The 24,191-nt window shown below is 36.2% G+C and overlaps 1 protein-coding gene across 12 annotated transcripts in view; it reads right to left on the reverse strand.

Moving 5' to 3' along the window:
• The window catches only part of MPDZ (multiple PDZ domain crumbs cell polarity complex component), a 163,356-nt gene that overhangs the window by 111,998 nt on the left and 27,167 nt on the right, over positions 1–24,191 (reverse strand). For all 12 annotated transcript variants that reach the window (XM_060199575.1, XM_060199585.1, XM_060199580.1 and 9 more), the window contains exons 3-11: positions 20,493–20,699; positions 18,970–19,109; positions 17,990–18,203; positions 16,104–16,232; positions 12,782–12,991; positions 7,942–8,056; positions 7,143–7,231; positions 4,988–5,171; positions 1,988–2,077 (exon numbers count right to left, since the gene is read on the reverse strand). In XM_060199575.1, coding sequence (XP_060055558.1) covers positions 1,988–2,077; positions 4,988–5,171; positions 7,143–7,231; positions 7,942–8,056; positions 12,782–12,991; positions 16,104–16,232; positions 17,990–18,203; positions 18,970–19,109; positions 20,493–20,699 — 1,378 coding nt within the window. The remainder of the gene's footprint in view (positions 1–1,987; positions 2,078–4,987; positions 5,172–7,142; positions 7,232–7,941; positions 8,057–12,781; positions 12,992–16,103; positions 16,233–17,989; positions 18,204–18,969; positions 19,110–20,492; positions 20,700–24,191) is intronic.

Below are 24,191 nucleotides of genomic sequence, written 5' to 3' on the forward strand. Positions count from 1 at the left end.
ACCAATGCTTTAAATTAATGAAATAACCATGTTTTCTCTTTAAGAAACTAGAAATAATAACCTGTGATTTTATTTACCTATATATCTTTGCCAATAGAGTTATAGCTGGGGTTCAGTGTCTATATACTGAGTCATCTGTCCCAAGCAGGCACTTTTTGCTGTTTTCTTTTCTTTTTTAAAAATTTTTTTATTTATTTTCCCTTTTGTTGCCTTCATTTTTTTATTGTTGTAATTATTGTTGTTATTGATGTCATCGTTGTTAGATAGAGAAATGGAGAGAGGAGGGAAAGACAGGGGGGGAGAGAAAGATAGGCACCTGCAGACCTGCTTCACCACCTGTGAAGCGATTCCCCTGGAGGTGGGGAGCCGGGGGCTCAAACCCTGATCCGGTCCTTGAACTTCATGCCATGTGCGCTTAAGCCGCTGTGCTACCTCCCGATTCCCTTTTTACTGTTTTCATGCCCCTCCAACTACTATAGAGACAGAGAAAATGAAGAAAGGAGGGACAGAGAGACACCTGCAGCACTGCTTCTCCATTAACAAAGCTTCTAGCCTGTAGGCAAGGACCAGGGGCTTGAACCTGGGTCTTGTACATAGCAATGTGTACGCTCAACTACCGGCACCATCTGCATTTTTGAACAGTAACTGTTTAAAAACTGGATCCCAGGGTCCACCTTTCAATATTCAGAGAGTCATTAACTATGCAAGGATGAGCATATATTGGAGGGAATTTAGAAGCTAATGAAAGTTAAAAGAGGAAGGACAGTTAGGAGTCCTACTTCCTCCCACATCCTACTTCTGTGATCTTGATGTTTACACAACTAGAAAGAGACTTGGGCAAGATAAGGTTTTGAACAGAGAAAGTGAGTAATCTGTAAAATATTGATTAAAAAATACCTAAGACTGGAAGTATGCCAATTAACTGACAGTCATACAATCGGACATTCTCCTTTCCATCTAATCTGCCTCAAGCTACATTTTAGGTGTTTAAAAATATAAAGTCTAGTCTTCCAATTTTCCTGTTAAGTTAAATGTCAAGTCTAGGCTTACACAATAAGTCCAACTTCTGGGGAAGAGGTAATGATCTTTTGAAACAAAAGTAAGTCAAAATTTTCCAAAAAAAATTATATTGAAGAATTAAATATTTTATGGAATTTTGAAGCTTTAATATTATATTATTTACTATTAAGAAAAGGATAAAACTTGCAGAGAGACAGGTCAGTCTTAGAAAAAAAACTCCAAATTTCTGGTAGAAATCTTTATAAAAAAAAAAAAACTTATCTTGGGGCCAGGTGGTGGCACACCTGGTTGAGTGCACACACTATATAGTGCTCAAGGATGCAGACTCAAGTCACTGGTCCCATCTACAGGGGAAAGCTTCACAAGTGGTGAATGAGGGCTGCAGGTGTCTCTTCATCTCTTCCCCTCTCTACCTCCCCCTCCTTTCTAAATTTCTCTCTCTGTCTCATCTTCTGTTTCAGCAGCTTGACAGATTCTAGGTTAGAACCAAAGAATGTTCTGACAAGTTTACTAATTTCTCTGAACTATTATTTTCCACATCAATGTTCTCATATTAAAGCTTACAGTATGTGAAACTAAAAAGTGAGAAGACCACCATGAACTACTATTTTTTCTCCTAAAAGCTTGTTTTCAAGATTTTCCTATTTTGTTTTTAATGTTTTACAATTTCATTATTTTTCCTCAATAAGCAGAAATCCTGGTAATACAGAAATAAAGGGTTTGAATTATAATCACATGTGCAATGAATTCCTAAACACTTGGGTAAAACATACATGCATACACATAAATAGAGGAAAGATTAACTCCAAGAAGATAATAAATGAGTTCTAAGTGAACTATTTCAATTCACTAAAATAATCATATATAAGCATGTATTTTTTAGATAGGAATATAAAATATATCTACATAGACTTAAACATATTTGTAAAATCCTTGCTTGGAAAAAATAATCAAGAATAATAATAACCTTTTTCCAGGTGGTTACTTTCCTCTTGAATTGGCAATGTGTCAATATTTTTTCTCAAATCAATAGAATCTTCATCTTTCTCGCAATTTTCTTAAAAATAAGAATAGGTTAGTAATTATATCTTTAATTTATATGAACTAATCAAGACCTTCAGTTTTTCTACTCCCACTATACTGATTTAAATCCCTAAATTATAATTTGTGTTTTGGAAGTACACTTTACCAAAACTACATGTACATAAAGGAAAGTTAATCTAATTATGGCATAAAGAAGTAATGTGGGGGCCAGGAGGTGATGCACCAGGTTAAGCGCACATAGTACAAAATGCAATGACCCAAGTGAGAATCCTGCTTTGAGCTCCAGGCTCCCCACCTTTAGGGTGGCTGCTTCACAAGTGGTGAAGCAAGTCTTCAGGTGTCTGTCTCTTTCTCTACCTCTACCTCCTCTTTTAATTTCTCTGTCCTGGGGAAGCAATTACAGAAGCCAGACCTTCTACCTTCTGCAACCCACAATGACCCTGGGTCCATGCTCCCAGAGGGATAGAGAATGGGAAAGCTATCAGGGGAGGGGGTGGTAAATGGAGATTGGGTGGTGGGAATTGTGTGGAATTGTACCCCTCTTACCCTATGGTTTTGTTAATTAATCCTTTCCTAAATAAAAAAATAAAATAAATAAAAATAAATTTCTCTGTCCTATCCAATAAAAATGAAAAATGGCTGCCAGGAGCAGTGGATTTGTTGTGCAGGCACAGAGCCATAGCAATAACCCTGGAGACAAGGAGAAAAAATAAAAAAGAAGTAATATACCCTGAATAAATATACCCTATAATCTATCTAACACCTACATCTAAAATAAATAGTATATGGCATAAGTTCTTTTTTTTTTTACCATTAGATACTCATTGTGAACAAAGAGAAGTTTTTATATCATGTTATTGGGGGCTTAATGGTTTACAGTAAGTTACTGAGATATAGATAAATATCATCTCCTTGTGACAAGTATCTGAAAAACACTCTCACTTCCAACTGAGGTCCTTTTCTTCCATCAAACAAGAACAAAAATGGAGGCATAATGCTTCCTAATTTCAAACTATATTATAGGACTACTATAATAAAATGTGTCAAGTTCTGAAAATAAAAACAAAAACAAAAACAGCCTCATAGACCAGTGGAGTAGAATTGAGAGTTCGAAATAAGTGCCCATAAATATGGGCATCTACTTTCTCACAAAGGGGCTCAAAACATTAAATGGAGAAAGAAAAGCCATTTCAACTAATTATATTGGGGAAAATTGGGGTGAAATGTGTCATAGAATGAAATTATACTACTACATTTCACCATGCACAAAAATGAATTCCAAATGAATCAAAGTTTTGAATGTTAGACCAGAAATCAACAGACATTTGGAAGACCACATTGGCAGGAATCTTTTTGATGTAAGTTTTAAAGCACCTTTGATGACTAAAGTCTAACTACATGAAAAAAATGAAGTAAAATAAACCAGTGGGACTAAATCAAACTGAAAAGCTGCTGCACAGAAGAGACTCCCTACAGAATGGGAAAAGAATTTCACTTGCCATACATCATACAAAGAGCTAATAACCAAAATATATAAAGAACTCAGTAAAGTCAGCAACAAGAAAATAAACCTCATTAAAAAATTGGGAAAGAAACTTCACCAGAGACCCAGAGGGCAAAAGGACAAGGAAAAAAGGCTCTGTCACTGAAGATCAGAGAAATGTAAATAAAAACATCAATTAAGTGCCACTTTACACACCTATAAGAACATTAGGAAGGACAAAAACACCAAGTTTTGGCAAGAACATGGAGAACAAAGGAGCTCTTCTACACTGCTCATGGGAGTGCCGATGTAAAATGGTCCAACTCTTGTAGAAAAGAGTCTGGAGGTTTCTTAGAACTCTAGAAACTGACTTACCCAGCCATTCCCCTTCTAAGGGTATATTCAAAGGAAGCAAATAAATCTATTCGAAGAGATCTATGGTGAACTATGTTCATAGAAGAAGAGTTTATAAAATGAAGCAATCTGATGCTCAAGAGGTAAGTGCATAAAAAAGCTGTGATATGTGTGTTTGTGTGTGTATGTGTAGTATTTATACATAATATTTACATATCATGTATATGTATTTATACAAACACATTTATAATAGAATATTATTCAGCTGTTGGATATGGAGTCCTCTCCTTTGGCTCATCTTGGAGAGAACTTGAAGGAATTATGTTTAGTGAGATGGGACAAAAAAGAATGAATACCAGATAATCTCATTCATACATCTAACTTAAGAAACAAGGACAGAAAGAGAAGACATAAAGTAAAACTTGGACTGGGTGTGGTATGTTACAGGAAAGCAAATGACTATGGGGAAGGAAAGGAAGAAAGGAAATTGGGGGAAGTAGGGTGGTAGCGCAGCAGGTTAAGGGTAGGTGGCGCAAAGTACAAGGACTGCTTAAGGATACCAGTTCGAGCCACGGGGTCCACACCTGCAGGGGGGTTGCTTCAAAGGCAGTGAAGCAGGTCTGCAGGTGTCTACCTTTCTCTCCCCCTCTCTGTCTTCCCCTCCTCTCTCCATTTCTCTCTGTCCTATCCAACAACGACGACATCAATAACAACAACAATAATAGCTACAACAACAATAAAAAACAAGGGCAACAAATGGGAAAATAAATAAATATAAAAAAACTAAAAAAATGAAATTGAGGAAGATATGAAGTCCTGATACATAATGGTAGAAAAGAACTTAAGCTGGGGGCTGAGAACATTTTGCTGATATATATCATGGGGAGAGGAAAAACTATACTTTTATCTCAACAAATTACTGTAAACCACTAACTGTTCCAATGAAATGATACTAAAAAATTTTTAAGAAAAAAATTTTGTTGGTATACCAATGACTAGTTAAGGGTAAGAAGAATACTTTAAATAAATAACTTTAGCATTAATTATATAAGTATCTAGTCAAAAATAAGATTAATCTGTCATTACCTTTGTTCAGGCTGGCATTAGTAGGAGACAAAATTAGATCTTTTGTTATATCCATTCTTGATATGGGCTCAGTCTCTTGTCTTGTTCCTCTTCTCATCAGTGTCAGGTGTACAGTCTGCCCTGTGTGTCGCAAAACCTCTACGGCTTGCTGATTGGTAAAACCCTGAAGGTTTGTGCCATCTACCTTTGATAACAAAGGGGGGAAAATGGATACTTGAACTTCTAGTAGTGAACTTAATATAACACATATAGATACTAATTTACTTATTATTTATATGTATTTTTTTTTCCACCAGGGTTATAGTAGGAGTTTTGTTTCTGCACAACAAATTCACCTCTTCTGGTGGCTTTTTTTTTTCTTGGATAGAGTGAATTTTAGAAGGAAGGAGGAATAGAGAGCTTCCACTTGTGAAGATTCTTCCCACTGGTGAGAACTGTGGTACTGAATCTAGATGATAGCTCATCTGGAAGTGTGCCTGCTGTGCCATGCAGATGACCCAGATTCAAGCACAGGCCCCTACCAAACTAGACATCTGTACTATACCATCTTTTCTATCTTTGTATCTCTTTCTATTGGAAAATGTTGTCCTAGTATGGTAAATCCCCAATAATGACCAAATCGAGAAAAATGTAGTTGAATAGTTATTTCCACTACTAAGTCATCTTGATATCTCTAATACAGTCAAAATCCCCTAACTCTACAATACTGATTCTCTTTTGAGAAGATTAGCAAAAAAATATAGTAAGAGAAACTGCAGCAAAACTGGAAACCAAGGATAAGCAAAAGTCCTTGTACTGGCAGCTGAAGGTATTTCTGTTTGAATACTCTAGACAAGACTGAAAGCAGGTCAATCAAATATATGTAAACAGAGAGCTTCTCTGGATTGTAAGAAAAAAAACTTTAGTAAAAATCTAAGAGCAGGAGACCTGGTGGTGGTGCAATCAATATATACACACATTTCCATGCAATATGGACCCAGGTTCTAACCTTTGCTCCCCACCTGCAGGGAGGGAGCTTCACGAGTAGTGAAGCAGGTCTGCAGGTATCTCTCTGAAGCAGGTCTGTAGGTATCTCCCTTTCTCTATTTCTATTCTGTCCTCCTCTCCCTTCCCAATTTCTATCTGTCCTATCAACTGAAAAGAAAGGGAAGGGGAGTGGAGGAAGGAAGGAAAGAAAGAAAGAAGAAAAAAAATGGCTGTGGGTCGTGCGGTAGTGCAGTAGGTTAAGAGCACACGGCAAAGCACAAGGAACAGCTCAAGGATCCTGGTTCGAGCCCCTGGCTCCCCGCCTGCAGAGGGGTCGCTTCACAAGTAGTGAAGCAGGTCTGCAGGTATCTTTCTCTTCCCTCTCTGTCCCCTCCTCCTCTCTTGATTTCTCTGTACTATTCAACAACAACAACATCAATAACAACAACAATAACAAGAAAACAACAAAGGCAACAAAAGGGAAAAAAATAGCTTCCAGAAGCAGTGGATTTCTGGTGCAGGCACCAAATCCCAGCAATAACCCTGGAGGCAAAAAAAAAAAAAAAAAAAGGCCACCTGAAGCAGTAGATTTATCCTGTAGGTACCCAGTCCCTGAGATAGTTCTGGTGGCAAAAAAATAAATAAATAAATCTAACAAACAGCAGTTTCTTCTTATATAGAGGATGTTATATGCCCACATGGATAATCAGTTGGCACAAAAAACTGGGAGCACCCAGCAACAAGGAATTATATGTAATGAAACCACATTATTCATACATACTTGCACACATATAAATATATACACCACCAACTATCTCACAAAAAAAAAAACAACATACACAACCTCTCAGCACCTAGAAGTAATATTCCCCTTGTGATGATCTAGTAGTGAAGTATCACCATTCTATTGGCCTACAAATGAATCATGTAAATTATTACTATTATTACTACAATTAGTCACAAAGGTTATTACTTAGATTCAGTGTCTGTAACTCGAATTCATGTCCAGTGACCGAACTTCCTTCCTTCCTTTTTTCCTTTTCTTTCTCTCTCTCTCTCTCTTCTCTCTTTTTTGATGAAAGGTAGGAAACACCTGAAGCACTGCTCCAGCACTCATGAAGCAACCCCCTTATAGGTGGGTACTAGGAGCTTTCATTCAGGTCACTTTACACGGTAATATGTTACTTACTGCAATAATTTGGTCTCCAATTTGAATTCTTCCATCATGTTCAACAGCACTGCTCTTTGTAATGCTTTTCACAAAGATTCCTGAAGGTTCTAGAATTGAAAATGGTTATTTTTTCTATTTCTGAACAACAAACAATATTCTTTCTCCCAATTTTTTAAAGATAGTCCTAATATTTAATAACAATATTAAATGATAACAATAGACAAATAAACCACAGGTAAAACCAGTCTTCGATTCTTCACTACCGCAGCACTGCCAAATACTCTAAAGGGGAAGTAGATGGGGGATGAAAGAGCTCTGGAGAACCAGTGCACAACAGCAGACGATGTGTTGGTAATGTGGTGCATGGATGCCTTTTACGGAGAGTAAGAAATTGTACTCACATGACAACCCTTTTTATAAAGTCATTATTTCCCCAAATAAACTAGTATTTAAAAATGAGTGACACAGTAATACAAATGAAGCCTTGAATATATATATATATATATATATATATCCATAGGAAACAGTAGAGTTGTACAGACACTGAGGCCCAATGGTAACCCTAGCGGCAAAAAAGAGGAGTAATTAATTAAACTTTTTACAATAGAAATAAACAAAAACAGTATTAGAATTATGCAAGAGGATAGTATAGTGCTTTTGACTGACTTAAGTACAATATGATTAGCCTGCATTATTTTATTCCTAAGGGAGCTATCCAATAATCTAAAAATGTATAACGTTGATTCAATTATTTCCCAAGAGAAAGGTATATTAGAGCCAAAATGCCAAGTTAAAAAAAAATAACACTTAAAGCTACCTAATTTATTGTCTCCAATGTAACCAGCAATGGTAATTCCTAATCCTTGGACATTTTTAGTGAGTTCTACATCAAATGTTTCACTTTCTTCATTTTTCTGAGTAGAAGCATCAACCTAAGGTAAAATTAAGAAGTAAATGTACAGTGAAACATCAACATGTAAATAAAGATGTATGCAAACTAGATGTTAAAAGACATAACACTTTCATTTTGAAATACTATAATATAAAAGTATCAGAGAATGCTAGAAAATTACAATATTGTCTAACTTTAATCTTGACATCATAGACTGAGCATCTCAGATTTTCCTCAAAAAGTTTGTAGCAAAGATGGATTTCCTTTTATCAGAAAAATACATAGTTCATACATACAAATTAAAAATTAATGTTTCTTATTAACAAATTCTTATTTAGATATGAGTCATACTAACTTTAAAAGAATAATAAAATTAAAAGCACTCATGTTTTAAATTCAGATCAACAAGTTCAGTTCTAATTTTGCTACTTAATTTTTCAAAACATTATTTATTCAGCTGTTTATAAGACATATGGTAACATAATTCCTTCTAACTCTGTCCAAGATGGGTCAGAGAAGGTGGGTTCATTGTTCTTGATAGCTGCATAGTATTCCATTGTGTATATATACCACAGCTTTCTCAGCCACTCATCTGTTGTTGGGCACCTGGGTTGCTTCCAGGTTTTAGCTATTATGAATTGTGCTGCTATAAACATAGGAGTACACATCTCTTTTTGGTTGGGTGTTATGGAGTCCTTGGGGTATAACCCCAGGAGAGGATATACTAGATCATATGGAAGGAATTATGTTAAGTGAGCTAAGTCAGAAAGATAAAGATGAGTATGGGATGATCCCACTCATCAACAGAAGTTGAGTAAGAAGATCTGAAAGGGAAACTAAAAGCAGGACTGGACCAAATGGTAACTAGGGCACCAAAGTAAAAGCCCTGTGGTGAGGGGTAGACATGCAGCTTCCTGGGACAGTGGGGGGTGGGAGTGAGTGGGACGGATGGGTCACAGTCTTTTGGTGGCGGGAATGGTGTTAATGTACACTCCTAGCAAAATGTAGACATATAAATCACTAGTTAATTAATATGAGAGGGGGAAATCAATTGTATGTCTCAAAGTTTCTTAAAACACAAACTGAATCTTTTTAATATATAGGCTGTGTATTTGATATGCGGACTCTCTCAAAAGCCTAGACCAAGTAGATTAGAAGCATCCAATAGCACAGCTATATACAAGATACTGGGTACTGTACAGCAAACCCTAACAAAAGGACTTTTCAAAGTTAACCCAATTACCAAATAATGTGATGATAACATTAACTATCCATTGTCTTTTTGAACCCTAAGACAGCAGGAACCTCACATCTCCACTATAGAGCCCCTACTTCCCCCAGTCCTGGAACCCTTGGATAGGGCCCACTTTCCCGTATGCTTCTCCCAATCCATACCAAATATATTGCATCCGCCGATCACAACCTAACCAACGCAACGATTGCCACCTCAACATGCTTCACCTCAGACTGTGTCCAGAGACTTCATGTGTGGAATGACAACCCTTCAGCTTCATTACTCGGGTGAGACCTTTCCTTTTATAGTACACTCTAATTTCATCTCACGTGGTTCACTTTCTAACAAAGTCCCAAAACCTAGATATACACCAGTTTCTGTGAGAGAGAGCTTATGTTCACACGTATCCATAAACTACTGCAAAATATATACCTGAAAGCAGAAGTACACTAGAGTTTGCAGTGAGTACCTCCCTAACACTTCCTCTCCACTATTCCAAGCTTTGGGTCCATGATTGCTCAACAATTTGTTTGGCTTTATATGTTAACTCTCTTTTCAATCACCAGGTTCCAGATGCCATCAGGATGCTAGCCAGGCTTCCCTGGATTGAAGACCCCACCAATATGTCCTAGAGCTCTGCTTCCCCAGAGACACACCCTACTAGGGAAAGAGAGAGTCAGACTGGGAGCATGGACGACCAGTCAACACCCATGTTCAGCGGGGAAGCAATTACAGAAGCCAGACTTTCTACCTTCTGCAACCCTCAATGACCCTGGGTCCATGCTCCCAGAGGGATAGAGAATGGGAAAGCTATCGGGGGAGGGGGTGGGATATGGAGATTGGGTGGTGGGAATTGTGTGGAGTTGTACCCCTCCTACCCTATGGTTTTGTTAATTAATCCTTTCTTAAATAAAAAAATAAAATAAAATAAAAAGATATATGGTAACAAAGCTACCTAAAGTTTAGTAGGCAGTTTCAATATAATAGGCACTTGATACGTCTTGGTTCATTTATTCATTAGAACAGGTCTAAGAGATAAGTAAAATTACTGTCCCTGAGGAAGATCTGGAATATAAGAATTTTGAAGGAGGAAGAGTAAACAAAATAAAAGTGGTAAAATTCAGATGCAAATAATTCGGTTTCAGGATCACTGCTTTTAAAACCACAGTTTCTTATAAGATCCCTAACAGAATGTAGAGGTCACATCATCTACTCAGAATGCACTGCTATTACATTCCAGTTGACTCTCACACAGTGAATAAGAGTCAATCTACTGTCTAAATATATTGATAATATTGACAACATATTGTTATTTTGAAAAATTGATGCCATGCCCTACAGAGTGTTTTTTTTTTAATTTCATTATCCCTTTGTTTTGTAAATTCAGTCTTCAGTACAAAAAGATGGTTATAAACAATGTCTTTCTGTACTGATATCCTTCACTCTTGGAATGAAAGAAGAAAGTAGGTTTCCCTAACAAATAAAAATGTTAGTAACTGTATCTTGAACTGAGGAGTGAAATTCCCTGAAAGTAAACTTGTGCAATGGATTTCATGAAGGTGTAGGGCAGTGGCACACATTAAGGTGCACAAGGACATGGGCTCAAGCCGCTGGTTCCCCACTTGCAGGGGGAAAGCTTCACAGGTAATGAAACAGAACTGCAGGGATAGTTTTCTTTCTCTATCTATCCCTCCTTTCTTGATTTGTGTCTGTCTCTGTCCAATGAAAGAAAATGAAAAAAAATTATAATTAAAAAGTAGTAAGTAATCAACAGGTAACTGTTGTGCCAGATGATTGCACACCTGCTAGAGCAAAGAGTATATGATGTTAGAGAACTTGGGTTCTAGTTCCAGGAAGGGAGAGATTTTCATGAGCAGGAATACAGTGATTTAGGCATCTTTTTCTCCCTCAGTTTCCTCCCTCCCTCTCTCTATTTCTCTATCTCTTTCAAAAGGGAAAGCAAGGGAAAATAAGGCCTCCAGGAGCACTAGACTTATTGAGCAGGCACTGAGTTCTAGTAATAACCCTGGTTGTAAAATAAATAAATAAGTAAACAAATCAATACATGACACTAAGTACTAGTAAAGTGTTAGCAGATACCCCCACAGAATCCTAGGAAATTTACAACAATATGAGATTATGATTTCAAATGAATATTTAGGTTGGGGTTAGTGGATAATGTTTTCTAGTTTCCTTTAAGCAAGTCTTACTGTATTTCACTGATAGTCCACCTAAATATAATCTTACAATTTGTTAGATTTATTTTTTCATTGCAAATAATTATCTGTGCAAACTTAGCAAAAGTTTAAAGTTTAGATAATTACGAGAAAATGACAGGATGAAATCTGCTTCAATTGAAACAAATGTGTTTTCTATTTTTAATAAGACTTATGCAAGTGCTATTTTAGAGAGTGGCAATTTGACTATCGAGTAGTTTTAAAAGGGGCACACGCTTCAAAAATGAGGATACGCACAGAATAGATATTAAGCTTCCAATTACATCAAGTGGTTTTTGGTACTGCATTCATTTATACACTGCTGAATAAAATGTTTTGTTTACCACAGAATGCCATTTAAATGCTTCCATAAACATGCTTTTTCACTTTGCAAAAAGTAGCAACCAAACTAAATCCTAAAAACAATAGAATCAGGAAATTTCAAGTGTTTTAATAAAGTTTAAAGTGTTTATGGAGGAGGTTATATAATAAAAAGAATTTGCTGCAAATGAGTAGAAAAAAGTGAAATAGAAAAAATAGGACAGGTATCTTTAAACCTATGGTATAGCATTTCCTATAAAGCTTATATAGAAATTATATAGAAATATCTTCTTAAATATTTAAGAGATTTCTACATAAACTATTATGCTGATAATAAATTACAGTCTTGTGATGTGAACTGAGCTAACCACCACAGTATAACAATTTTGAAAAATACTAGCTTTTTTTAATATCATGAACAAAGATGGAAAGTTTAGCCTTCTGAAGTTTAGTTATTATTACAACTCTAGGTGCATATTTTTTATTTAAAAAGTTATGCAATTTGGCTAAGAATGATTTTTCCTCAGTTCTATAACACACCTTAAAATAACATAACATTTTTTTATTAAGTTATACTGATCACCCACCACTAAAAGCTGGCCTCACTCTTACTCTCAATAAAAGATAATAAAAATAAACTTTTGAAAGGTAATTTTTAAAGTTGATGGCTTACTTTGCAAAGAGTCTTCTAAATAAAAGGATGAGGAATAATAGTAGTAGTGTATAATTCTAAATATTTGATCCATACTTCAAAACATTATCCTCATGAATGTACTGGTTAGAAAAATGTAAAAAAATAATCTAGATGCTATGCAATTTTTCATCTTTATAATATTCTTATAAAGATTATTATAACTAAAACATTTCTATATTTGAACTTTGATTTATTCTTTGGCACTAACATATGAAAATTAACAATCCAAATTTCTAAGAAATAATAATCCTGCTATCTAAGAATGACTGCCTTTGACTTTACCTTGATTTATCAACTTACCCGCAGCTCTGGTGTCAAAGATGGGGATGAGGAAAGGGTAATGCCTAGAGAGGTTGATGCTGTTGGTTCTTCTATGGCACCTCTTGCAATCATTAATTTAACTCTATTTCCACATTGCCTGAGAACTTGTGCTACTTGTTCACTGCTCATTCCTGCTAGATCAGTGTCACCAATCTTTAGAATGTGATCTCCACTGCATAACCGCCCATGCTAGATAAAAAAATTCTCATTAATGATGCTATAATTATTTAACTTCATAATATTAATCCTAAATGAGCAAAAATGAATAATAAAACAGTAAAATTAATTACTAATCATGGCACAATGGACATGTAGTTGCAATTTTTAACTGTGTTTCAAAGCATCTTATGGTCAATGTGAAATTTATAAATATTTCCTTAATTAATGATGTGTGCTTTTCAACTTCAGAGAGTTAGAAAAAAACACAAAGTCATAAGATGCTGTGGTAAGGTATTAATCACTACAAATGTTTATTATTCAAAATATGAGGCCTGGGAAATCTAATAGTTTGATGCACAGGTAATATGCTTTACTATGCATGTGACACAGGTTTGAGTGCTAGTTTGATTTTTTAGAAGTGACAAATGGTGGTGCCTGGTGCACCAGACTGAGCACAAGTTACCATAAGCAAGTATCTGGGTTGAAGGCCCTAGTCTCCATTTGCAGAAAGGAAGCTTCACACATGGTGAAGCAATACTACACGTGTTTGTGTCTCTTACTTTATCCCACCCTATCTTTCTTTCCCTCTCAATTTCTCACTATCCTATCCTATGAAAGAGAAGAAAGGAAGGAAGGAAGGAAGGAAGGAAGGAAGGAAGGAAGGAAGGAAGGAAGGAAGGAAGGAAGGAAGGAGAGGTGGAAAGAAAAAGTGATATATGATAAGTAGCAAACATTTGGAGGCAGTGTAATAAAGTTTATTTATCTTATTTTATATAAGGGAATTTCACTGGATAGGGTTAGATGCTAGCTTATATTTTAAAAAGCAAGCATGCATACTATAGTTACTGTGAATATCTCTATTGATTAATCATTAAACAGACCTTTCATTTATGAAGAAGAAATATTTTATGAATCTGAAACTTCACACTTAAGTTCTAATACAAATGCAAAAAACCAGCATTATAAAAATATTATCTGAGACTTTTAGAGTTTTGGCTATGGAGTAGCAGCTGCCTCACCTTACACCTGGTCAACTAGAAAAAGCAAGAAAAAAAAACACCTAAAACTCAACAAAATACGACCAGGATTCCTTCAGAAACACTAAACACAGTGAGTGCAGACTCATGTGGAAAGAAAAAGGGGTGAGGGAGAGATTCTCAGGACTCAAAATCCTTAGTGAAGGCTGGCTCCAAATTGGGAGTTAAGCAGCAAAGCACGCTGTAGGAGGCAAGAAAGTGGGTCTGAGTGCTTAGCGTGAACTCAGGAAGAACAAGGACTCCTAGTGTTTAAGGGAAAATCTGGCTGAATTTAAAGCTCTCTGATCAGCTCAGGTTCCCAAAGCCAACCAGGAAAATAAATCCCAAATCTTCGTCTACAATATTCTTGCCTTTAGGTTCACGATTAGTCAACAATTTATTCTGCTTTATATGTTAACTCTTTTTCAGCTACCAGGTTCCAGATGCTACCATGATGCCAACCTGACTTCCCTGAGCAGATGACCCCACTATGTGTCCTGGAGCCTTGCCTCCCCAGACCCCTGCTCCAATAGGGAAAGAGACAGACAGGCTGGGAGTATGGATCAACCTGTCGATGCCCATGTTTATCAGAGAAGCAATTACAGAAAGCAGACTTTCCACCTTCTGTACCCCATAATGATCCTGGGTCCATACTCCCAGAGGGATAAAGAATAGGGAAGCTATCAAGGGAGGGGCTGAGATATGCAGTTCGGTGGATGGGAACTGTGTGGAAATGTGCCCCCCTTATCTTATAGTCTTGTCAGTATTTCCATTTCATAAATAATTTTTAAAAAAGGAAAAAAGAAAAATAAATCCCAGCCAACTTCTAACAGCATGGCAAGGGATTAATAGCTGACATTCCATTGATTCAAAGGAATACACACAGCCCTATGTTCAAAACCTCATTATTCACAATAGCCAGAGAGCGGAAGCAGCCTAAATGCCCACCAACAGATGACTGGCTTAAGAAGTTGTGGGATATATATTCCACAGAATACCATTCTGCATTCAGAAAAGATGATACTGTTATCTTTTGGGATAAAATGGATGAAATTGGAGGTGATTATTCTTAGTAAAAAAGTAAATAGATGAAATACAACTAGCAAATAGTTTCCCTTATATGTAGAATCTAGAGATCTGATACACATAAACTTGGGAGAAAAAAAATGGAAACAAGGCAAACTGTTTCTAAGACTTGTGAGAACTATGGTGGTTATCTCTGGGAAGTGGGGGGGTAGGGATTCAGAACTTTGGTGGTGGGTATGATGTGGAACTATGTAATCTTACCATCTTATAACCTAAAATTAATCATAAGTAAAAAAAATTAATGAAAATATTATCAAGGCAAAAGTTATAACAGAACATGTAAAATTAAAAATATAAATCATACCTAGTATTTAAAACTTTCTCCCATATATTTTAACAATGACACAAAGCATAAATGGTAAAAATTCATAAAATATTTGAAAAAATCTATTTTAAGTGTAAAATAGGGTACTACATATACAAATATGATACCAGTGGTCCCTTACTCAAGAAACAAGTTTAGGGGGCCAGGTGGTGGCACACCTTATTAAGCACTCTCATTACAGTGCACAAGGACCCAGGTTCAAATCCCTGTTTCCTACCAGCAGGGGGAAAGCTTCATGAGTGCTGAAACAGAGCTGCAGGTGTCTGTCTCTCTCTCTGTCTCTCTCTACTTCCTTCTTTCCTCTCAATTTCTCTCTGTCTCTAGCCAATAATAAATAAATAAAATATTTAAAAAACAAGCTTAATACTGCTTTTACCTTCAAAAATATTATTTTTCCATAACACAAATACAAAATAGCTAAGTTTATAAGTCTAAATGATAATCATAAAATGATCAAAATCATAACCTCAGCTTTAGTTTGTGTTTCTAAAAAGAATGAAGACCACTGTATGTAACTAACTTAAAAACAGTGTTCCTTTTCAAAGGTTTATCTCCCCAGATCTAAGAAAACACCTGACAGACAGCCCAACAAAACCAAAGATTCTTAGTTTCCTTTGACATTATTGAAGAATAAAATTTCTTCTTCCTAACAAAAATATAAATATGAAGTTCTATGATTTATGAAATAGTATAAAAGACCTGCTAGAGTAGTTACCTGGTCAGCAACACCTCCAGGTAGAATAGTTTTTACTATCACACCAGTTGCTTTTCCTCCTACAATGCCAAATCCCAGACCAGATCCATCATTCACCAATTCAATAGTCTCCACATGTTGCCAGTGAACCTGAAAACAAAGCAACTATATCAATTTGCAAAAACTTAGGAAAAACCAAATTATTGTTACAACAGAGAGCTTTTATAATTACATGGACAGTTACTAGATAATTGAATTAAAATATCAAAATGAGCATAACAAGAGAGCCAGGCTATGGTACGCCATATTAAGCTCACATATTACAGTGTGCAAGGACCCAGGTTCAAGCCCACCTACAGGGGAAAAGCTTGACGAGTGGTACAGCAGGGTTGCAGGTGCCTCTCTGTCTTTTTCCCTATCTTTTTCCCTATCTATTGCCTCCCTCCCATCTCCATTTCTCTGTCTTTATCTAATAATTAAAAAGAAAATAAAAGAAAAAGAAAATGAGCATATCAATGTCCTTTTGATTTAGAATACTTCTCTTTCAGCCCATTACTACTGTTATTAGTAAAAATCATACTTGAAATTATCAGTGTCAGCATATAATGACCACATTTAATCAGTTTAAAAAAGTCGCTGAGGCTAGGCTGTGCACACATAGCCATGTGCAAGGACTCAGGTTTAAGCCCTTGCTCCCCGCCTGCAATGGAGATACTTCAAGATTGCTGAAGCACATCTGAAGGTATTTGTCTTTCTCTCTCCTTCTCTATCCTCCCTCCTATCAGTTTCTCTATGTCTCATCAAATAAAACAGAAACAGAAAAAAAAGGAATGAACACTGGAAGTGATGGGTTAATAGTGCTAGTACTGAGCCCCAGCAATAACCCTGGTGGCAATAAAAATAATAAAATAACATAGTGACTGATTTGCAATGTCATTTGCAGACATTCTAAAACATATGCAAAACATCTTTAAAAAACTATTACTGTAAAGAGAATGTGCTGTATTAATATTTGAAGGATTCCAAGTTAAGTGGCTTCTTTTATTTATTCCCTTTTGTTGCCCTTGTTTTATTGTTACTGTGTTGTCCTTGATGTCGTCATTGTTGGGTAGGACAGAGAGAAATGGAGAGAGGAGAGGAAGACAGAGAGGGGGAGAGAAAGATAGACACCTGCAGACCTGCTTCACTGCTTGTGAAGCGACTCCCCTGCAGGTGGAGAGCCGGTGGCTTGAACCAAGATCCTTACGCCAGTCCTTGTGCTTTGCACCACCTGCGCTTAACCCACTGTGCTACCACCAGAATCCTGTTAAGTGGCTTCTTAAAGTCAGTAACAGATAACTATAACATTCTATAAAACTTAACCAAAATCAAAATTCCATTTTTTCAGCTAATTTTTCTTTATCTATTCTTAAGTATTTTAATTTATTCGTTTATTGGATAGAGACAGAGAAATCAAAAGGGAAGGGGGAGATAAAGGAGAGAGAGAGAGACAGCAGCTGCACTGTTTCAATATTCATAAAGTATTGCAGGTGGGGTCTTGGGGCTTGAACCCAGGTCTTTGTGCATTGTAACATGTGTGATCAACTGAGTATACCACCTCTTGGCCCCCTAGGTAGCTACTTTTTTGTAACGAATGTTTTATTTTAAAATGCCATCAAATGAAGAAAATTATACAAGGACAACAAAGTTGTTTTAAAAGCCAGGAAAATTATCATTAATAAAATAACAAATATCCCAGGCTAGAGAGAGAGATAAAACAGGAAAAACTCAAGAAATACAAAGAACTTACAGAAATTCAGAACTTGAAGATACCAATCAAAAACAGAAGTAGAAATGTATGCTCTGTATTTGAGTGTTATGTGTTTGGGGTGGGGGGAATGGCAGGAGTCATGATTTTATATACTCACAGGATTAGAGTGAGCTGAAATTGTGCTGGCTGCAGATGGAGACCTGGATACTATGGGACTCATGAGTTGAGGCAATGAGGCTCTGGCAATAACTAGTTGGACATTGTCTTTAGCTTTCTGCAGGATGCTGATAGCCTGCTGATGTGTAATTGTCTGATCAAGTGCCTGTCCATTGATAGCAAGGATTTGATCTGTTTCCTTCAATCTTCCATCTCTATAAAGAAAGAAAATGTGGTAAAAGACATTGATAGTTCTCAAGAAAAAAAAAAACAGGTTCTTTAATATATCCTATTTTCTAATATCCATATTTTTAAAAGTTTTTCTTGCAATTCTACTTTTAAAAAGTATTTGCTTTTCCCATCAGCTACAAATAAAAACAGGGATGCACATATTTACTTTCTGTGTTAAGTATATTAATAAAACATATTTCACTTTTCTGTGTAACTTAAGTCTAATTAAAAAGGCCTATTTAGTAACAAAAATAGTAACCTACTCTTTATTTCTTTACTAAATTAGGGTCATAAGTTATGTGACTATATATAAATGATGTTTCAAAAGGATTTACTTTTTATGGATGTGAGGGCGATCTGGCTGCGACATCTGTCACCCCATTGATCACCAGGGTTGATTCGGCTGATCTGGCTGGCTAGGCGGGTGTCCCCTTCCTCCCTCACCGCTCCATGTGCGTCCCTCCGGAAGCTGCGCGCTCGGTCGAAGAGGACGGCCTTCCCCGAATAGAGACGGACCGGTCTTCGGTCGAGGGTATACGAGTAGCTGCGCTCCCCTGCTAGAACCTCCAAACAAGCTCTCAAAAGGATTTACTTTTTATGATAACAATGTGAATTACTTATAAAAACTATCTAATAACATATTATATTCAGTTTTTGTTTGTGTTTATTCACTTTTGTTATTCTACATTCCCCAAAGGTGATCAAAAATGTTGAGTACAGTATCAAAACAGTGTATTCTAACAGTCTGACCTGTGAGCCACACTGCCCTCTTGGATCTCTTGCACAAATATCCCCAGTTCTCCTCGGTTTTCACTCCTAAGTCCCACAACACTAAATCCAAGGCCTCCACATGGAGACTTATGAAGCTCAAAAACTTCAATATGACGACCCTGTTTAGGAAAAAAAAAAGCAAGAAGTAAAAACTTTAAGTCAAACAAAGCAGTATTGGCCATGGTATCATCTGTATTACTTTGTTTTGAAAAAAAAAATTAAAAACGTTTGCTATAAACTTATTTTTATTAATACTAATGAATATTTCTGAATATAACATTAAAGTTTTTCAGGAATATTTCTGAAAACAACACTCTGAATACAACTCTGCTTAAATTGTGACAGGAATGAAAACTACATGGAAAATCCCTAGGCAGGTGACCTTACCAACATGTCCCAAAACCACATCTCTTCAGAGCCTTACCCTTCTAGGGAAAGACTCAGACAGGCTCGGGGTTATGGACTGACCTGCCAATGTCCATGCCCAGGAGAGAAGCACATACAAAAGCCAGAATTCCTTCTTTCTTTACCCTAAAGAATTTTGGTCCATATTCTCAGAGGAGGGAAGGCTTAGGGGGAGATGACCAGAGGGCTCTAAATCCCAATTCTACTAAGACCAAAAATATTTCCAATAGGAATCTTTGTTTTTATATCACTGAAAAGATAGAGAATCTTGAAAACATCAGAAGATGTTCCAATTATCTGAGAGCTAAGTAGAAAACAGAAAGGACAATGGGAAGCTGTAATAGGTGTAGGTGGAATTTAGAAAGGAAGTGAAGGCAGGGCCACAGAAAAGAATAAAAATGGGGGAAATAGGGAGTCAGGTGGTAGCCCAGCGGGTTGAGCACACATGGCACAAAGTTCAAGAACCCGCATAAGGATCACTGTTCGTGCGTGGGGCTCCCCACCTGCAGGGGAGTAGCTTTGCAGGGGGTGAAGCAGGTCTGCAGGTGTCTATCTTTCTCTCCCTCTCTCTGTCTTCCCCTCCTCTCTCCATTTCTCTCTGTCCTATCCAACAACGACAGCAATAAAAACAATAATAATAGGTACAACAACGATAAAACAACCAGGGCAACAAAAGGGGAAAAAAAATAGCCTCCAGGAGCAGTGGATTCATGGTGCAGGCACCTAGCCCTAGCAAAAACCCTGAAGGCAGAAAAAAATAGGGAAAATAGATAAAGACATACAGTTGTAGATATATAGATATAAACAACCCATATCTGTGACCTGGGAGGACTATTGCAGTTTCTACTGGATAATGATGAGAACACAGAATTCTGGTGGTGGGAATGGTGTGGAATTATAACCCCCATTATAATTTTGCAAATCACTATAAAATCATTAATAAAAATATAAAAAATAAAACTACATAGAAAATCTGTTGTCAAAAACTGTACATTTTTACTTCTAGTTTTTCAGATCTTAAAAATGTCATTATATTCCTCCAATTATCCACAATTTAATTACACTGTTAAGATATATATTCTGTCATAAATAGTTACCTGGGCCATATTTTTCATCAGTTGGTCAAAGTCATCACAAGCAGGTTTCCCATTGATATGCATAGTACAGAATCTTGTAACTGTTTCTAGATTACCATTATTGGAAGATAAAAAAGCTTCATTTTGTAGAGCAGGTACTACAGATGCACTAAAATGTGGAATGTTGGCATAGTCCACACTTGAAACTACAGAAGTTGCAATGTTTACCTAAGAATAATTTGGTAAATTGTTAGAAATATTGATATTCCATAAACTATTTCAGAGAAAACATTCCAAAGAAGGAAAATAATGAAGAGGGGCTAGGTGGTAACACACCCAGTTAAGTGCACATTGTACAAAGTGTAAGGACCCGCATAAGGATCCCTGTTGGGAGTTCCTGGCTTCCCACCTTCAGGGGGGGGTCACTTCACAAGAGGTAAAGCAGGTCTGCTGGTGTCTATTTTTCTTTCCTCCTCTCTATCTTCCCCTACCCTCTCAGTTTCTCTCTGTTCTATCCTATAATAAATAAATAAATAAATAAATAAATAAATAGCCTCCAGGATCACTGGATTTATAGTGCAGGCACTGAGCCCCAGCAATAACCCTGGAGGGGAAAAAAAGATAAAAATTATGTATATATTCAACTTCAAAATGTTCATACTTCTGACTAAGCAGTTCTATTCCAAGAGATTTATTTCAAGGAGAATTAGAATGATACTGAGATATAACATGTACAAAGATGTTTAACATAGCATTATTTATTTGATGGGGAAATTTATTTTAAATGTCTGGATAGGTTCAATTTCCATCACAAAATTACTCTTTGAAACACATACACATCTTAGTGAAAAAAGTTATTTAGACATCTAATGATATGCATAGTATGGTTTAATGTACATTAAAGAATATGTGTGTATGTATGTATTAGACATCTAGAAGAATAAGGTAACCAAAGTAACACTAATTGTCCTCAGAGATGCAATTCCAGTTTATTTACTTTCCATAGTGCTTAAAACCATATAACAAAAAATTCAGTCTTTCCTAAAGTTAAGTCCCCAGGTGCTAGGAAGTAACCTTTAAATTCTTGGAATTTTCCAAATGGTAATAATGCCTTGAGTCTTCACAATGAATCTCCAGGATATGGTTACAGTTCAAAATCCGAGACCAAGTTATATTAATGAATACAACCAATCAGTCATACTTATTAAATGGCACTCAATAGAAAACTCTAATATCAACTTAGTTTACTACCTAGGATGACAAAACTATATATCTATTATCCATATGTTGATTTTGGGAAGTGAAAAAAAAATTTTAACTGGATAGAGAGAAACTGAGATGGGAAGAGGTGGTACAAAGGAAAAGAGACAGGCATCTGCAGCCCTCCTTCACCATTTGTGAAGCTTTGTCCTTGCAAGTGTGGACCAGAGGCTTGAACTTGCTCACTATAATGTATAGGAAGTGAAAATTTCAGAGAAAAACAAAAGCTTTGAGTAGCAGCAGTCACATAGTCACTTCTACAAACAACTAGGAAAAATCAACTAAAAATCACATGAGCCCTCATCAAATATCAAGCTGGGACTTTTGAAGAAACACAGTCACAGAAAGGACTCAAAAGGTAAGCAGGTTCTATTCCCTCCATCAATCAATCAGAAGAAAATAGTTTTCACACAGAGGCCTGGTTACAGGTGGGAACACAGCAGTGAGGCCCTATGTAACTTCTAAAAGTCATTAAATTGGCCAAGTAACAAGCAGTGGGATTGCCCCACCCTCTCCCCATCAATCTACATAAATATAGAAATCCAGCACTCTAGTCACAGTGCCTAATAACAGAAACCATGCTAAATGCACAAGTTGAGACATAATCAAGCTATAGCCATGGCAGAGTATATAGAAAGAACGTGTGCAGAACTAGAAGACCTTCAGAAAAGAAATTTAGGAAACTCATTATAAAGACAATCCAAAAATCTAAATTTAATGTGCAAAAATATGCTCAAGAATTGAAGGATAATTTTACCAAAGAGTTACAAAACACAAAAGAAGAACTCCAAATAGAAGTTGGAAATCACAAAAGAACAACTCCAAACAGAGTTCACTTGAAGCTTACGAAGCATGAAAGAAAAAATCTAGAGTTACAGAGAGGGGGTGAAGAGCACTTTGAATGTAATTCAAGCTCAGGTAGCAGGCATACTCTTGGTTTTCTGTCTCATATTAGTAAATAAATACTTTCTGGAGCAGGAGAAAAAACAAATACCTAACATTGAGAATACTCTCAGATTTTTGGTGTTCTTTCCCTTGGCTGATGCTTGGCCTGCATCCAATCACTACAGTTGACCACAAACCAGATCCCAGGAACTTATGTAGTTTCTTCGAATGAATTATTCAGCCTGAAGGTGGTTCTAGGAACCACCTAAACTTATAGTATGTTAAAAAATAAAAAAAGTAGGAGCTGTCATGTATAGACTCATCTTTCTAACTTTAGTTTAACCTTTTCATTACTGTTTACAGTCTTCGGCAGAGTTGGAAGACTGGAAGACTGTGCTCATCAGCTTTGCATTTTGGCTCATTGACAGGCAGAATGACATATAGGAGCAAAAGTATATTTTGGAAAAAAAATTTTATAATCACTTAATGTGTTTCCACTAAAAAGAATTTCAATTCGAAGGCAAATAATTGGTAGAACAAAACAGTCAACTCTAATTTTGAATTAGAGTTGAATTAGAATGTAGCATTTTATCTGCAAGTTCAGTAGAAAGGTTACACATGCAATATTTTTGTGTCACTCTTTCAACTCAACTCATGTACTCTGTCTCACAGAATTCCAGGTAAACTTACTTCTTCACCACTACTTACACTCACTATATACTTCACTATTCAAATTGCTCCCTCTACCAGAGAGCTATCCTTATAAACTTCATTTAGATACGCTCAATTTCACCCTAAAGAAATAACCATAACTAAGACAGCACCTCACCATTATGCCCCATGAGCTTACCCTACTGTTTTTCTCTGTGGTGCTTTTCACCACCTTAAATATACCCTGTTTCCATGGAGCTTCCATCCCAACCTGTGGAGAAAACTAAAACATAGAATTCTCAAATGGAGGAGTTTTACTACTTTTCATCCCTTGCAAAAAAACGCTTTGAATAGATTTTGCAACCAGCATACAAATATTTTTCAAAGTTATTATGTATTCAGTAGTTAAGGAACTACTCTAAACTTTCCACCAAAATTCAAAGTATCATTAATTCTATTTGTAGATGGCAAAATTACACAAAATCTATTCTATACCTAGTAAGTAGATTATGATGATTCTTTCATCAAGGTGTTCCTATCATCTTTGTGTTCTATATATAATTATTTTATAATCATTTGAGATATAATTTCTATAAATAATATATTAACTGAAGAATGTCCATTACAAAAGCATTTAGAATTTATTCATAGTACATCACCAATCTATACCTAGGTTGTTGGTTTTTTTTTTAATCCCTCTTAAATAATAAAAAATGTTGTCAAAGTTAATCAATAATTAAACCACTGAATTGGCTAAAATTACAGATGAAAAAGAAATAAATGGGCAGGCAAAATTATTCAACTTGGATAATGTGTTTGTTGCTTTTTGATGTGAACAACCCAGACTCAAATGCACCCTCTCCCACACTGAAGAAATGCTGTGGTGTGTCTGTCTGTCTATCTGTCCCTCTCTCTCTCTTTCTC

Source organism: Erinaceus europaeus, chromosome 10, assembly GCF_950295315.1.
Source record: "Erinaceus europaeus chromosome 10, mEriEur2.1, whole genome shotgun sequence".
NCBI classification, from domain to species: domain Eukaryota; kingdom Metazoa; phylum Chordata; class Mammalia; order Eulipotyphla; family Erinaceidae; genus Erinaceus; species Erinaceus europaeus.